A 15,851-nucleotide genomic window follows, 5' to 3' on the forward strand; every position below is an offset into this window, starting at 1 on the left:
ACCCTATTTTCATACAGTAAAAAATACAGAAATATCTAATTTTATTCTTAAACAGAAAATTAATACCTGTCCACTGATGCAACCGCCAGCAATAATATTCGGATCACTTGGACTGAACTGAAAGCAGGAAATTTCGTCAAGACACTCTAATATTAACTAAGAAGAAGGAAAAACCAATAGTTAAGAAATACAGTCACATTTATTTTCTCTTGTTGTATGAACATTTGGAGCATGTAAAAGTCTTGATTATATACCTGAGGGTGGATAGGGTCAAAAATGCTCCAAAAAATAATTACTGAGTCATGCTGTAGCTTAGTTCTTTCTTCTTCAGAGGGCTGCGTTGTTGCTGACTCTGCTATAATCCCTGATTGAGAGAGAGAACAAACTTTCTCAGTGACGAATCAAATTTCAGTGTGCTATTACTTACGCTGGGTAATTTATTTATCACTGAGAATCCAACGCAAAAACAAACAAACAAAAGAACCCATGTATTTATATTTTTGTTGTCACTGATCAGCTTTGAGGAGATTACTTCTATTAAGCTTCTGTCGATGTATTGTAGAAGCTAAGGATCAGGATAAAACTGAACTTTTTTCCTTCTACTCCTAAATGGTGTAATATTGAACCCAAAATCATATGGCAGGCATACTGTCTTGACCACCCATCATGAAATCAAATATTTTGTAGTCAAATTAATTTCCTACACAGGCAGCAATGCTGGCTGTAAGTATGCTGTGCAGTGTAGACAGACATACTGAATACGTTTTCTTTTTTTTAATTAGTATTATTACTATTTATATCCTGATGATTTTATGAAATATGCATGTTTTATAACTATCATATAACACGTCATTAAAGACTCAATCATTACCATAGATGGTTGGATGCCAACAAACGCAGCTAATGCTTTTGTCCTTGAGATAGTGTAGATCTGTAAATGTTTGGTATGCTTTAAGATAAACGTCTGACTTGCCACCAGCACTGCTTTTGTCTTCTAGGGCTTTCCAGTCATCAAAAAAAGCATTCATAATTTCATTCTGCTGCAACGCAATTTCCATTCTGTTTTGTGAAAGAACAGTTAACATTTTCAAGAATCCAGATATGACTACTTGGGTGTAGAATCACAAAATATTTCTGTAAAGACAGAGCTTTTGTTTTACAAAATATTAGGATCATGTTATTGAAAAAATAATGAAATCCTCTGTGATACATCACCATTGTAAGAAATTCTTTCCCATTTAAAATATGGGAAGAATTTTGGAAGAATTTAACTCCAGTTCTGTGTATATCAAGTACAGTAAAATTGTCCAATACTTGTGCAAAAGTCATGACTGCATGGGACTTGTCCCATGACTAAGGGTTGTAGGACAGCACCTTTGCTCTTCTGCATAAGCTTCTGCTTGAGTGAGCAGTGTTTGAAAGACTGGCTTTGCAGTTTGTTTGAAAAGATTTATTGCTACCAACTGTAACAGGTCTAAGCTATACTTAAGCCACCATTCAAATGAATGTGGTATAGATTTCATGTTCATTTTAATAGAAACAAATATCAAGTTAATATTTGATAATAGTAAGATAATAATTGAGAGAAAGTACATAGGTAAAAAATATTCAGTATTTGACCAGACCGATGGTCCACACGCTAACATTCTATAGTATTTCATATTCATAATATGCCTTTGAAGCGTATAGCCGCAGTAATGTTACCTTAAACATACTGATGTGAGAAACTGTTTCAGCACCTCAGATGACAGAATCTGTTCTTCCTCTCCGTTTGACAGCTGTCTAGGAAAATACTGTGTGGCTGCATTTTTTGGATAGGTCCTAACCAATTGGAATAAGTTTGAATATAAGTATGTATACGCTTATTTTAAAGACAGACATTTTAAAGACAGAAACCCATGTAATGTGTAAAATTAAAAGCAAAGTATATTCAGTTTTTCTAGAATGTCTTCAAAAAAGTGAAAGAAGAGCAAACAGCATTCAATTCTGTTCTCTTAATTTATAACTGAGCAAATCCAGAGGTGTTAATTTGCATAACTTTAGGTGAAATCAGAAACAGTTAATAGCTTAATAAATAAGCTGATAAATATTTCTCGCACTTACCATTCTGTCTGAGTACTAGCTTCTCTTACTTTGGGAACCATTTGTACACCCACATCCTTTTCAAGCACTTTAATAGTAAAAGTTTTGTCTTGGTAGGAAGTGCATTCAACATAACTGTCTTTTAAATGTGAAGCATTCCTGTCGGTAAATCCAGTCGGTGCACCAAACTCCCTGTGTGCTCGAGAAAACATGTACTTAATCTGGAAAAAAACATTTCCGAAGTTACCAGAGGAGAGAGTTTTTTAAGGTCCATTCTGTAAACTGGCAGCATTCGCATAATTGTAGAACCGGTTCAGCTGATGGTTTCTGTGCTGGGTTACTTACATTTATGCATTGTGAAATCTTGAAGCACTCTTTGCAAGTCAGCTACATACATAATAGATGACGTATTTGTATTTCCAAAACAAAGAGGTTGCCTTTAGGGAATGTTTTGGATTACTGCTAGCTGGATAAGAGAATTACATTTTCTAATTCAGGCAATATCAAAACTGCACCTTTAAAGGATTGAGGAGAAACTTCCTGCTAAAACTCCCCCCAAAAATGTAGTCTTCTGAAGTGAGTTGTATGACAGTTCTAAAAATAGAGGCCACACAACTCTAGGTGGAATTACACTCCAGATTAAGTTTGCAGGGAGACCCCTGTAACACTGAGTTGGACTTCTAGGACCTAACTTTCCAGCTCATCTTTCAAAGTGCAGTTCTTCACTGAAGTATTTCAGCCTCACTTGCAGTACCTAAGGAGAGGAAAGTAACCCAAGGACCATCCACAAAAACAAACATGTTGAGTGAGGAGCTTCCTTAGTGACAACTAGAAAAGGAGGAGTGATGTGACTTGAGTTCCACTCTCAGAGAAAGTAAGGCACTTGATTTCAGACAGCAGAGGGGTATTTCTTTGTCTTGGATCCATATTCAAGATAATTTTCCCAGCATTTCATGGAGAACTGGAAAGAAATGTGGACTAGTATTTCCATTTTGTTCAACAGCCTGCTATTATAAATCTGAGAATTTTCTACTTAGGAAAAATTAGGCACTATGTATTATGTTGTAGTAGGAAGTAAAATTGAAGACTTCACGCTTTCTCCTCTGCCTGCCCCCACACCGGTAGGCTACAGTGTTAATTCCTCACCAGCCTTTGGAAATGTGCAAAATAATGGCCGGACAGGGGCACGGGCTGGGGAGTCAAGGCAGAGATGGAGAAGCTAAGACAACTGTGAGGGGGAGGAAGACAATGGCCAAATGTCAAGAATAATGCAAGACTGAGTGCAGCTGAAAATAGTCAGCAGAACTCTGGAGGGAGGGTCTGGCAAGAGGGTGGTGTTGGTTGTGCAGAGGTTCATTTCAACTGGGTACCTAAGATTCTTCAAACAGCAGGAAAAAAATCTACTTCCTACTGAGTTATTTAACTGCAGGATTTTCATATGAAAGAGTATCACCACTGCCTCAAGCCCCATTTTGTACAAAGCCTTGGTGATTAAGCATGCTCTGAGAATACTTCTGAGCAGGCCTTGCCATAGCGGTAGAATACAGAATATTGGAAACTAAACAAGGTTCTTAGAATGTAATTACAATGATTCGTAATCTGGGCAGACAGTAAATTGAGGAAAAAGTGGCAGAGATGCTAACAACCAAAGAGGATTAGGACTTTTGAAAATACAGTTTAAAAAATAAATAAGCTCAGTGCAGCCTCATGTACTTTATTTCCAGACTTAAATTGAACAGAGTTTTCCTGCAGCACTTCATTTTCATTGATGTTTGATAGTTCTCTCTCTCTCTTTTTTTTAAAGAATTCAAGCAAATCAGCTTTCAATTTTCTGACTTTTGCTTTTTAAGGGACTTAAGATAAATTTGTTTTTGTGATATTTGATGTAGGTAGATCTGTTAATTCTCACCTTTTTAACACGATCTTTAACAGATTCTTCTTCAACTTCCTTTTCACTGCCAAGAGAAACCCATGGTTTGGAGACAGGATGTTTGTAAGTACTGACTTCCAGAGTTTCCTCTTTTTCTTCTTCACTATCTATTTCTTCCGCAGTTTCTGGAGGCTGTGACACCAAACAGGGAAAAACAGTGTTTTTTCAGATTTTGTTGCTGAAATGTAAGTATGAACTAGAAACTCAAATTTCAGTTTTCATTCACACATTCTTTTGTCTCAGCACAATGAATTTGGCTTTAATGTGTCCCTGCATTCAATGCAGTTAGGACCCATTCATCCATTTGTGCATTAGAATTTGACAATAAATGTTACATATTTTAATACTAAAAGAGCATTATGTTATATTCGAGAATTGTCTTTGAAGCAAATCACTGTTCTATAAAAAGAATGTATAGTGATTTTCTGCAGTAAGCCTTCCTGTCTGGAACTGCAATTTGCTTTTCTGTTAATTGTTACTTCTCCTGCTGGGTGAGAAATTCATGTTGTAGAATGATATAATCTGTCAATGCAATGCACAAGGGGAAGTGTATATATATGCAGTTATCTAGAACTAAAAAACAAAGTATTATTTGAAGAATATATAAAAATGCATATTGTGAAAAATAAATACAATATTTATTTGAAGGTATCTAGTATATTACAATTTCTTAAATGTATGTCTTAATCAAAAACGTGGATGTTGGAAGAGAAAATTAACAAAAATGCAGCAATGGATTATGCTAGCCCTTGAAGTAGAACGCAAAATTTAATTCAGTCTTTCTCACCATAGAAGGTATATTTACAGCAATAGATCTGTTTTTCATGATTAGGTTATCCTTCAGAGAAACGTTCTGGCTTGCAAAGCACATCAGATATTAATGAACACAATAGTAATCCTGAAATATTTTTGAGACAAGATTCTGAAATGTTCATAGATGGAATAACACTATGGTACTTTTTTTTTTTTTTTTTACCTTCAGAAAGTTTTCTTTGGCTTCCTCAGAAGCAACAAGGTAAAAGTTCTGTCCATACTGGAAATTTGCATCAAAAACAATCAGAAGTTCTTCCCCTGGATATTCCTATTTCAATTAAAACAATTAGTGGAAGACTGAAAAAAAAAAAACATTCAAAAAAGACATAAGCTTATGACTGGCAAAAAAATGACTAACAATGTTGTGTAAAATCAGTATCTTTGTTAATCTCACAATCTTAGCAGAGAAAATCATCTGCTAATTGAACAGAAGAGATGAATTTTATTTTGTAATCAAAATGTGTGGCACAGAACTAATCTTTTCATATCCAGAATTAAACAAAAAAACTGTTTCAATGATTCTCGATAAGTAGGCAGTGTATCAGGGAAAGTGAAATACATGCAGCTCTGTCTGTTCACAGAATCAAACCTGGTAACATACATGTTACTTCTAGTATATTTCCAATTTAAACGTAGTTTTAAAGAAAAGTGCATGATGAGCTATGAGAAACTTCTAGAGTTGACTGTGGTCTGTGACCTTTGGCTATTACAGTATTGGTGTATTTTTGGAGTCAAACAAGGACAGACCTTACCTTTAAAAGACTATATGCTCTGAGAATAAAAGTCTTAAAGTGAGAACAAAAGAAGCTACGTACTAGGATAATGTTTTTGACAGGGTGGAAATCAGAAATAGCAGCTCTTGTTTTTAGGTCCTGAATGATGTCATCTTTTTTAATAAGCTTGAAACAATTTTCTTCAGTGACGTCCTCATCCACTCGGCAATTAAAAATTTCTTGGGTCCTGGTAGTGAAAACTAAGGGAAAGATTTCTGGATGGCCTATGAAAGAAAGAAAAAATGCATGCTAAAATAGTTTAGAGTGTTTAAGTATAAATGTATCCTTTAATAACTCTAGGACTTTACTGTTTCCTAGCAGAATGTCTTTGAATCTTTCAGCTTTGTTTTTGGTACTCTGGGAGGTGTGGAATACAAATTATATTACATTTGGCTGATCTTGGAAAAGACTCTACCTAATATTTTTTACTTAATGAGTATATGTTATTACTAGTATGAGAGATTTTTTCTCTTGATTAACAGGTTGTTATGAACTTTATTGAAAAGTGATTAGTGGACTAATTTAATAAATTAAGGACTCAGCTGCATGGATTTTATTTAAAACAGCCCTTGAATTCATACTCTCGTTCTTCTGTGTAAAGCTGCGCCATGTTAAGCCAATGTTTAATCGAAATATGGCTTCAACACCATCTCAAATGAGGATACTTTTCTGATTTTGTACTTACATGCTTTTCTCATCAGTTCAGAGTGTCACTGAGCATATTTTTGAACTAATTGGTGAGACTAAAGCAAGGTCACTAAGATTCAAACCAGATGCAAGACCTCATTTTCAGGTTTGCTGGAGAATACATAGTTTTTGGTTGCTATGCAGATGACCTCTGTTAGGTTTAGTTGTATCCATTCTGAACGAGACAACTATTCCTTACTCGAACTCTGACACTGTTATCTTCAGTATTCTTAGACAGACTGGGTGCAGTTAGGTAACCTGGGGATTGCGCTTTGCAAACACTCACAAACTGAAGATAATATATTATGCTTCTTGTTAGCCATATGTACACAACACTGCTCCTGCACAAACTGCTTTACATAATAGATAGAAGTGATTAAGATCAGTAAAGACCTGGCTAACTGAATCTTCTCTTGCTATGAGACTCTTCTTTCTTGGCAATACTACCCTATCAAAAATTAAGTATATTCTTCATGAAGACCCCTACACTTACATATGAGAAGGCAAGCAGATGTTTATTTTGAATGTTCAACTTCTTGATAAACAGGAAAATAGTAAAGATCTGCAGACATGTATATGTGAGATTTTTATTGTCTACTAAAATGGGCTTATCTGCTAATATGGGCTGACTTCCGTGAGAAGTCCTGATACTTTTGATCTTCTGAGTTTCATTCTATTTACTTTCTTTGAAATACTTAATATGTTACCTTAATTTCCAGCACTTGGGTGTTTTTTCTTTTTGTTTGTTTATTTTTTCTTCTGTGTGCTTTAAATTGGAGTTGGTACATATCTAAAATGATTGTGCTGATCAGCAGGCTCAATGTGTATTTGAGAAGCTGTCTCTAATATAAGCCGACAAGGACTGATAAAACAATAAGTCCTTCTTTATGTCTGTCAGCTGGGAAAATGAATCTCTGCATAAGCCTGTCACAGAATATGTGATGTTTGATGAATCTGACATTTATCCTTTAAACTCTTTCAGTGCCACTCTGTGCCCGTTCTCCTGTAATCATCTGCAGCAAGTAACACAATGTATGACAAGTCTGGTACACCCTGCATATACCAGGTATGATTTTCTTGGCATTCACTGTTTTGTAGCACACACAATAGGCACGTACAGTCCACTAGGTCACTTTCATCACAATTGTAGTCAATATTGCATGGCTTTCCTCTCAATATCCCAGAGATTTCCAAGATGTCAGTGCAGATGCTCCCAAAAGTTGCAAAATTATAGGCAAGTTGATTGGGAAAGACCTCTGAAGGTCATCACTATGAGTAACCCCAGACCAAATCCGCTCTCTGTCTACTCTCTGTGGCTAATGAGGCCAAGACTTAGATTCTTCTTTTGCTTATCAATTTGTCTATGAGAAAAGGTAGAAAAAAGTGTTTATTTCAGGGTGACTGAAAAGATTTAATCCTTCCAAGAAACTGTGAAAACTGGTCTGTAAGAATCCCAGGTCACCGTAGTCAAAGGTCTTATTAGAGAATACACTGAAATCCTACTACAACCCACCATAGTACAGTTAGACTTTACATTTTCTTATACATCGGAGCAAAAAATTAGGCCTCCTCTTGCAAACTGCATTTCTTAAAGCATACCTGATAAACCTGTTAAAAGGAGTGTGGGGAAAAAAACCCAAAAACCCACTAAAAAACAAACCACAAAAACAGTATTGGGGGTAAACCAGTCCCCTCTTGCTTGCAGTAAGAAACTTTCCACCTGGATGTACAACTAAGAGGGTATCCCTATGATGTGCTGTTGTGGTTTAACTGGCAGGTGGCTAAGCACCACACACTCCCTCCCCTTCCCAGTGGAATGAGGGAGAGAATCAGGGGGAAAAAAAGCAAATAAGAACTTGAGGGTTGAGATAAAACTACTTACTAAGATAGAGAAGAGGAAAAGGTTAATAGTTATGACTATATGTATATAGTAAAAAATATATAACAAGTGATGCACAAGAAGTTGCACACCACCCACTGACTGATGCCCAGTTAGCCCCCAAGCAGCAGAAGGAAGATGAACTCCCACCTCTTTCAAAACTTTCCTTCCGCATGATGTCATGTGGTATGGAATATCCCTTTAGCCAGTTTAAGTCAGCTGTCCTGATTCTGTTCCTTCACAGCTCTGTGTGCCCCTCCTCGTTAGTAAAATGGTAAGAGAAATTAAGAAAACCAAAGTATCTTTGGCTCTGTAAAGCGCTGCTCAGCAACAGCTGCAGTGTGTTACCAACATTTTTTTTTCCCTGAAACCAAAACATAGCATCATACCAGACATTATGAAGGAAAATAACTCTGTCCCAGCTGAAACTAAGATGTGCACTTTCATAAACCAGGAGGATAGAAACCTAGAGTTGCACAACGAAAAGGAATGCAGTTTCCATCCTCTGCCATGCACAACTGGCTCAGGACAGAATGGACAGGAAAGGCAAAGGAATTGCAAATCTGTACATATCACAGTCTTCAGAGTTGGCTGTGCAGCTAATGCAATTAAGAGGGGTAGAACATAAAGGAAGTTTATAAACATAATTTACTGATTCTTATGTGTAATTTTTGCATAAGATTATTCCCATGGATCGAAGCAAATGAAATTCTTCAATTATCTTTTTTTTTCAATAAATAAAAAATGCCAAGTTACAAATATAGGTTGTTTTTGCAAGAAGTTTCCATGACACCTTATTTTTAAAAAATGCTGAATCAGATGCATACCGTCTTGTCCACAAATGCTAACGCTAAAGAAAACTCAAAGAGATGTAGGTTTCAATGTCAAATTGAACAATTCAAGCATACATTAAAGTTAAGCAAAAAGCAATAGCATTATGAGAGAGGGCAGAGCAGGACAGGTAATGTAAGTGGTGTTTTCTTCGCTGCTCAATTGCTGTATGTCCAAGTTAAAAGCAAAGTAATCACCAGATTAAAAATACATACATATTTTAGTCTAAAGTATTAATATTCTATACTATGGAATTGTATCCCAGAGCATTCTATGTTGTAGGTAGGACCTGCATTGTAGATTCTTGGATCTGTATATAAATCTATATTATAGATTCATAAGGAACTGCTATTGAGTAGCAGTCTATATATTTAGAGTGCTGCTTTCTGGTAAAAAGTATGTAGCATCTAAAAAGAAACTTCATATTGTGTTCCAATAGTAAACTGTATTTATGTAATTCATTAAAATCTGTAGTTCTACCAGCACTTCACGAAGGGCAAAAAACGCCAGTAGAAGTAAAGAACATTTGTAAACCTTACACAAAGGAGATAGCACACAGACAGTTTAAAGCCAGCAGAGACAGTGAGTACACAGCAGTATTTTTTCCTGCTTCTAGAAACAGGTTAGATACTGCAGATCTAACCCAACTTGCCACCAGGTGAAGTTAAAATTCTCTCCTAGTGACAAAATTAATTATTTCAAGGAACACTATGTTTAGCATTTTTAAAGTAATGGTTTCATCATCTGGATAATCACTTGCTGTCCATTTTCATTAATTTCCCATTTTCATGAAGCTAATCAGAGCACAAATTTCACTTTCACGCATATTTGCACAGGGTTGTGTAGGAAAGCAAGTGATATATGATGTCTTTAAAAATTACCTAGTTTTTGTGTTCCTAGTTTGCCCCATCATATCTTAGCTTTTAGCAATAAAAACCATACTGTTAAAAACTAACTGAGAAAATAACCCTTTGGGCTGTTTCTGTAAACCATAAATCTTACATAGATAACAGTTTAAGTTATATCCAAGGAAGAATTGCACAAAAATGATCAGAAGAAAAATCTAACCAGAGATGTTAAAAGACATTAAAAGATGACTTGGTGTTATAAAATAGATAAAATATAAAATAGATTTTTAATAAAAGTTGTATATTTTCATATTTTAACTTGCAACTATGTCTGCCCTTAAAACTGCACAAAACTTCATTTTTCTTGCTCAAAACCCAAGGGAAGTGCTTAATATCTCGTGACTTCTAAGTGGCAGATGGTATTTCGTTCTGTTAAGCAAAAGACATCAGTCAAAGTCAATTGAGATCTACGGTTAAAAACAAAGATGATCTGCTAAAATAATCTCCTCAGTGGATTTAATAATTATTTGACTAAATCAAAGATTAAAAAATGATAAAAACGTCAAGTTTTTCTTTCAATTGTGTAGCTATTATGAAATGCAAACATTTTTTATCCTGTAATTCTGTTTTAATGCTCTTTATTTCTCCTGATCCCTGCTCCTCTCAACCCAAGAGACAAACATCTACAAAGCCGTACCTGCTTCAGCTTTCCTGATGCACAGCCTGCTACTCAGAGTGATACTGTCTGCAATCACTACTGTAAGAGATGTACTTAGTTTCTAATTTTCCCATTCATAATTTTTTTTCCTTTTTTGTTCCATAACATTATTAGTGTGGAAGCTTCAAAATGTTTAAAATATTCCAAAACCATTACTTCACAGCCCAGTCATCATAGCACTTACCTATACCAACCATAGAAAGATCAGCTTCATCTTCTTTCTCTGAAATATAACAAGATGTTATGAGAATTTGTTTCCCTAACAAAATAACTATGAACATTCAGTCCTTTCCTTGATAAGGCAATACTTAAAATCCTTATATACATTTAAAACTAAACTGTGAAGAGGAAATAGAAAATAAATTCCACTCAGCTCAAACTTAACATGAGAAATGAGGGAAGCCTTTTAAAATAGATCTGTATCTTAAGGAGCCGTTAGCATTTTTTTTAACTTTGGAGATTTAAAGCTCATTTTTATTTTGAGCAGGTGCTCTACATTAGAGAGAAGCCATAAGAAATCTGTCATCTTTTGTACACTGCAAGATTCCATGCACTGAAAACTTCCCGTACCATTACCTGCTAGCACCTGCTTGGGGCAGTTAACATTCAAATCATGTCATGTGCAGAGATGAAAAATGGACAAAGCTCACTCATGCTGTATGGTAGCAGAGCTGGCAGGTGTGTGGGTAGGAACGGATGTTACTCCTTTCTAATGTGGTGAAGTGGGCTGCATTGCTCTGGATGGCAGGGTGCTATAGGAGTTGGGCATTCATCAGCTCCTCAGAGAGTACATGAACTCCACAGAGGTGTAGGATAGGAAGAGATTGGTACTGATGAGCAGAATATTCTGTGCAGCACAACAGCCGTTAAATAAATGGGATAAAAATGTCATTACAAGGGCAGAACTGACTTTGGGAAATTGGCTGTCATCGCAAAAACAAATTTTCACCAACAAACTGTTTACTTGTAGCTAAGTCGCATTAACTGTGTGCTATGTATGACACAAATGAGAGTCTTTCATTGCATCCCAGAAAAACACAATAAAACAGGCTGCAATTAAATTGTGAGACTTTGGTATACTTTCAGACTCTTTCATTGTAACTTTACAGTTTAATCCTGAGCACCTAAACTCATGCTCTGGAGGAACCTCTTTCTGCCTGATGCTCTGTCCCTGGACTAAGTTTAGCTCTTACATCTCTCTCTACTTCTATGCATTAAGTCTCCCAGTTTCCCAGTCAGTACTATTGTTATAACACCAAAAACTACTAAATTTAATCAACCAGGACAAGGTATAAATACTGCAATGTTACTTTGTTATATACCACATTTTGGTTATGGAAACATAACCAGTAATCACAAATCACTCAGTCATTTATATAAAATACCATGTTCTGATTTATCTCGTGTTTACTTAAATGCTTGGGCCCAAAGTAATTAATGTATCTGTTGCGCAAGATCAGATTACTGCATTCTTCATATCTGCAGTACTTTACGTACCGGGCTGGTTTTGTTTTCCTTTTGAGGCTTGCTCAGCTTTTCCACCTCTCTGTTTCTTTCCTGGAGTTTTTGGACCTTTCGAGGTGGTCTTGCTGGATTTGAGATTTTTTGGCATGTTTTCAGACTCTCTAGAGAAAATGCGTATCATCAATAAATAGTAAACAAACAGTGGAATGTACTGTGCAGGAGTGAAAATTTCACACTTGACTTTATATAGTTTATTACCATAGTTTAATTTTCACCCACAGCCAAAGCTCCAGAATTAAAATCATAAATTATATTTTGACATGGTACATAGGAGTTGGAAATTCACCTGTCCAGGGTCGCTAAATACACAAGCTGATTATCAAGAACTGTGAAAGGTTAAGTTAGAACATGCATTACCCTTGAAGAAAGCTGAAGAACCTGAGCTAGGTGTGTAAAGCGTAGGTGAAGATTCCACAGCTGTACATATTTGTCCCAACCTCCTTAAAGTGTAAATCATTACACAGCTGCGCAAAGCATTTTTGTGCTTTTGCATTTCCGTTTAATTTTTCAGTGTAGCTCTGTGGAGGACAGATTTGGAAAGAAATGATGCATAATTACATGCAACAATTACACAGCTGGAGACTATACTGTGCAGAAAGCTACTTCTCTTTCATTTACTCCCCTCCTTCCCAATATCCAGTAGAAGGATAAGAACAGCAGTGTAATGAAGTCTCATTTCCATTGCAAAGCAGAAGAAACCCAGCCTGTCCACTGTACAGACCGGGCAGCACGCCACCAGCAAATACAGTCCCAGCACCACCATGTGGATGAAGTGCACATAGCACCCGGTAAAACTAAACCACAATGGTCCGCAAACTGTAATGAAAAGTACTGAAACTTGTTTGATGCTACTGTTGAACAGCTAGAGATATTCAACTGAGATAAGGACTGTGGGACTCCCAGTGTTTGTGCTACAGCTACACTTAGCGACAGGAAAGAAACATGAAGCCTCCCTCCCTCCATTGCATTTCACCACTTTTCTTAGGACTGAAAGATGACTGGCAGAGGAACTGTTTTTATTAATGTGTACAAAACACCTACAGAATTTGGGTGCTACTACACAGGTACCAATGGATTAACATCTCAGAATTCTGAAACTTTTGCCTTGCAAGAGTTGATGATTTTAGAAGATTCAAAAAAAAAAAAAAAAACATAAATCAACACAAGTAAATCATGTGCTATAAGGACATGTCTGTAAGGAGGAAGTTAGTTTTTTTGCTGCTCTCATTCGCGGTCATTTTGTGAAGTACAGGACTACAAACATTGACGATATATTTTGTATGTTTAACATTCAATGTTTTCCCAATTATTATCTTTCAAAGGTGCCTCTAAGCTGAGTAATGCCTAGTTTACAGTTCTGAAATACTTACGGCTACCTTAACTTACTGTACATCTTACTTCAGATAGGTCAAAAAAAGCCAATTTTCTCTCTTTTTTTGTCTTTTTTTTTTTTTTTAAGGTATTTGCTATCCATCTCTTTGTATGCTTTAAGTAAAATTTGTGACCAGCATTGCTGCCTCTGAATAAAGGGGACTGTGGCACCGGTGGTTAGGAGAGCCCAGATGTTTCAGAAGTTAGCTGAAGGACGGCATGAACCGTGTTCTGCATGTTACAGTCACATTGTCTTACTTGGCCATTTCATAATTATACACTGCGATAAAGCCAGTTTGGAAAATGAGTTCTGCTGAGTAACTGAAACCCTAAGTCACATGAACAGAGGAAACACTGAAAGGGCTGAGATAAATCACGTGTCTATTTTTAGCAGGATAACTTGCAAATAAAAACAACCTTTCTCCTTTGACTGACTTCAAGAATATTATACCTATAAAAACAATTAAAAATTTGTCTCCAGTAATGTGGTTCTTCCTCTAACTGGGAGAATCAGCTGTACTACACAGATGGGGAGTGCTGGTGAAGGTAGAGGGCGTGAGTGCGTCTGTGGGCAAATGCTCATACAAGAAGTGTCCCTGTTTAAGTGTTACAAATGAATAATACAGCAATCAGTGAGGACTGTTTATGGTTCCACCTGTGATGCACAGAACCTCACTGACTGGAAAGGTGATATATCCAGAACAGTCCGAAAGCACAAAGTAACTACCTCCTTTCACAATATCCCTAATAATATATTGCATCTGCCCGCTTGTCATCCAGCGGGCACGTGATTGTCAGTTGCCAGGAAACGTTTAAGGCCTCCAAAGAAAGCAAAAGCAGGACTTTTAAAAGACTTATTTGAAGGATAACTGAGCCCACATCCATTTACAGACTATGTATACAAATGTTTGGGTTCACTTTTTGTTGTTTAAACAGGATCATGCTACTAACTAACCTCTAGGTGCTCCCTGCAGGAAGCTGGCACCTGCTGAGAACTTTAAAACATGAGCTGGACACCAATCTTCCACTTGCCACCTCTTCTTAAAAAAAAAAGAAACAACAGTTGCAGTAACATAATTTTAAAAAATTATGCAAAAAATGTGAAAAAAATTAAAGTACAAAAAAATAGTGAAAATCCATTATGTATACACCACCTGATATTTTTTTGTAAGCAGCAATGTGTTACGTTCAATTTTTCAGTAAATATGCTCAGTCTAATTTCTCAGCAAATTTTCAGTGGGACACAGCGTTATGGTATTTAATTGCAGAGGCCCATGGGAAGCTGTGGGTGTTTGACACCGTGCAGCCTCGTTTAGCTGTAGCTGCATGTAACAGTCTGAATTTTAGAATATCGTAAAGAGTAAAATGAAGATCAGAATGTTCTCCTCCCTGGTTAATGGACCCAGACATTGACAGCTGTAGAACAGAGGCGTGATATTGCTAGGTGCTTCCAGACGGAGGGCACAGCAGCTGTCAGCGATGCAGCTGTTGCTGTCTGAACAGAGGACACGGAGTGATTCATTACTTGCTTAATTTATTGATTTAGATTTTAGTTTGTGTGCATTACTAATTTAAGACTAATTTACTCCAGTTTTAAGTGACAAAAATGGGGTTCATTTAACCGAAGGACTACAAGGAAATTATTAAAAACATGCTGTGCTTTTTTTTTTTCTTTTGGTGGTGTCACTGCCTAGCCCGCATTTCTGTCAGTAAACATTTAGAACATACTGAAAATACCATCTCAGTAAAGACCCACTTGCTACAAAAGTTCATGTAGAGCGTTCACTTTAATTTACTTTGCTCCACACAAAAAGCAAGCAAGACACCTCAGGTTTGTACTGCAACGAATGGTTGCACGTACTTGAATGCAGCTTCACTCTGTGAGCCTGGGCAGTAAAGCTGAAGCTTTGGCAACTGCCACATCTGCTCTGCAAGTGGGTGGACCTTATTGCGCACACACAGACCTTGAAGGAACTGAGCCTACTAGAGCCAGGTGCAGATTTCGTTACTTGGTAGGAATCCGCAGAGGTTTTTGTTTGCAGCGAAGGCGAGGAAGAATGAGCTCAGCCTTCCAACACGGAGCCGCCCGGCAGCCCGCATGAAGCCCTGCTTACCTGCTCGGCGTGCGGTTGTTATGGCAACGGGGCGGGATTGACGTTTCCGACAGGCAATAAGCGCGCTGCTTTTCGAGCCCGCCCCCCTCTGGGGGAAGTTGCTATTGGTTGATCTGCGTAGGGGCAGGAAAGCTGCGCGTCCCAGCGTGCGGTGCGTGAGGGGCTACCGGCAGCTGGTGGGGTTGTGCTGGGCGCCTGTCTGCCGGGGCGAGTTCTGGGTGGCTCGGTGCCGTCTGGTCCCCTGAGGAGCTGTGTTCCTCTGTCCGGTGCGCGGCGATAAC

At 37.3% G+C, this 15,851-nt stretch overlaps 1 protein-coding gene and 1 long non-coding RNA gene across 8 annotated transcripts in view; one reads left to right on the forward strand and one right to left on the reverse strand.

Annotated features, from left to right (window-relative positions):
• Positions 1-15,706, reverse strand: part of WDR63 (WD repeat domain 63) — a 29,592-nt gene extending 13,886 nt beyond the window's left edge. For 5 of the 7 annotated variants that reach the window (XR_002433959.1, XR_002433958.1, XM_021382751.1 and 2 more), the window contains exons 1-12: positions 15,571-15,706; positions 14,412-14,493; positions 12,059-12,186; positions 10,746-10,784; positions 5,641-5,822; positions 4,989-5,093; positions 3,992-4,144; positions 2,104-2,303; positions 1,705-1,821; positions 872-1,059; positions 255-364; positions 67-156 (exon numbers count right to left, since the gene is read on the reverse strand). Coding sequence is in view for 5 of the 7 variants with exons in the window: in XM_021382751.1 (XP_021238426.1) it covers positions 67-156; positions 255-364; positions 872-1,059; positions 1,705-1,821; positions 2,104-2,303; positions 3,992-4,144; positions 4,989-5,093; positions 5,641-5,822; positions 10,746-10,784; positions 12,059-12,173 (1,299 nt within the window). In the remaining 2 variants the exon portion in view is untranslated. Of the gene's footprint in view, positions 1-66; positions 157-254; positions 365-871; positions 1,060-1,704; positions 1,822-2,103; positions 2,304-3,991; positions 4,145-4,988; positions 5,094-5,640; positions 5,823-10,745; positions 10,785-12,058; positions 12,222-14,411; positions 14,494-15,570 lie in introns of those variants that run through there. The other 2 variants (XM_021382750.1, XM_021382749.1) reach the window with 2 other exon arrangements.
• Positions 5,829-11,572, forward strand: LOC110391067. Its single transcript, XR_002433960.1, has 3 exons — positions 5,829-7,351; positions 10,517-10,602; positions 11,049-11,572. It is a non-coding gene; the product is annotated as an uncharacterized LOC110391067 (long non-coding RNA).
• Positions 15,707-15,851: the final 145 nt, after the last annotated feature.

Source organism: Numida meleagris, unplaced genomic scaffold, assembly GCF_002078875.1.
Source record: "Numida meleagris isolate 19003 breed g44 Domestic line unplaced genomic scaffold, NumMel1.0 unplaced_Scaffold286, whole genome shotgun sequence".
Classification (NCBI taxonomy): Eukaryota; Metazoa; Chordata; class Aves; order Galliformes; family Numididae; genus Numida; species Numida meleagris.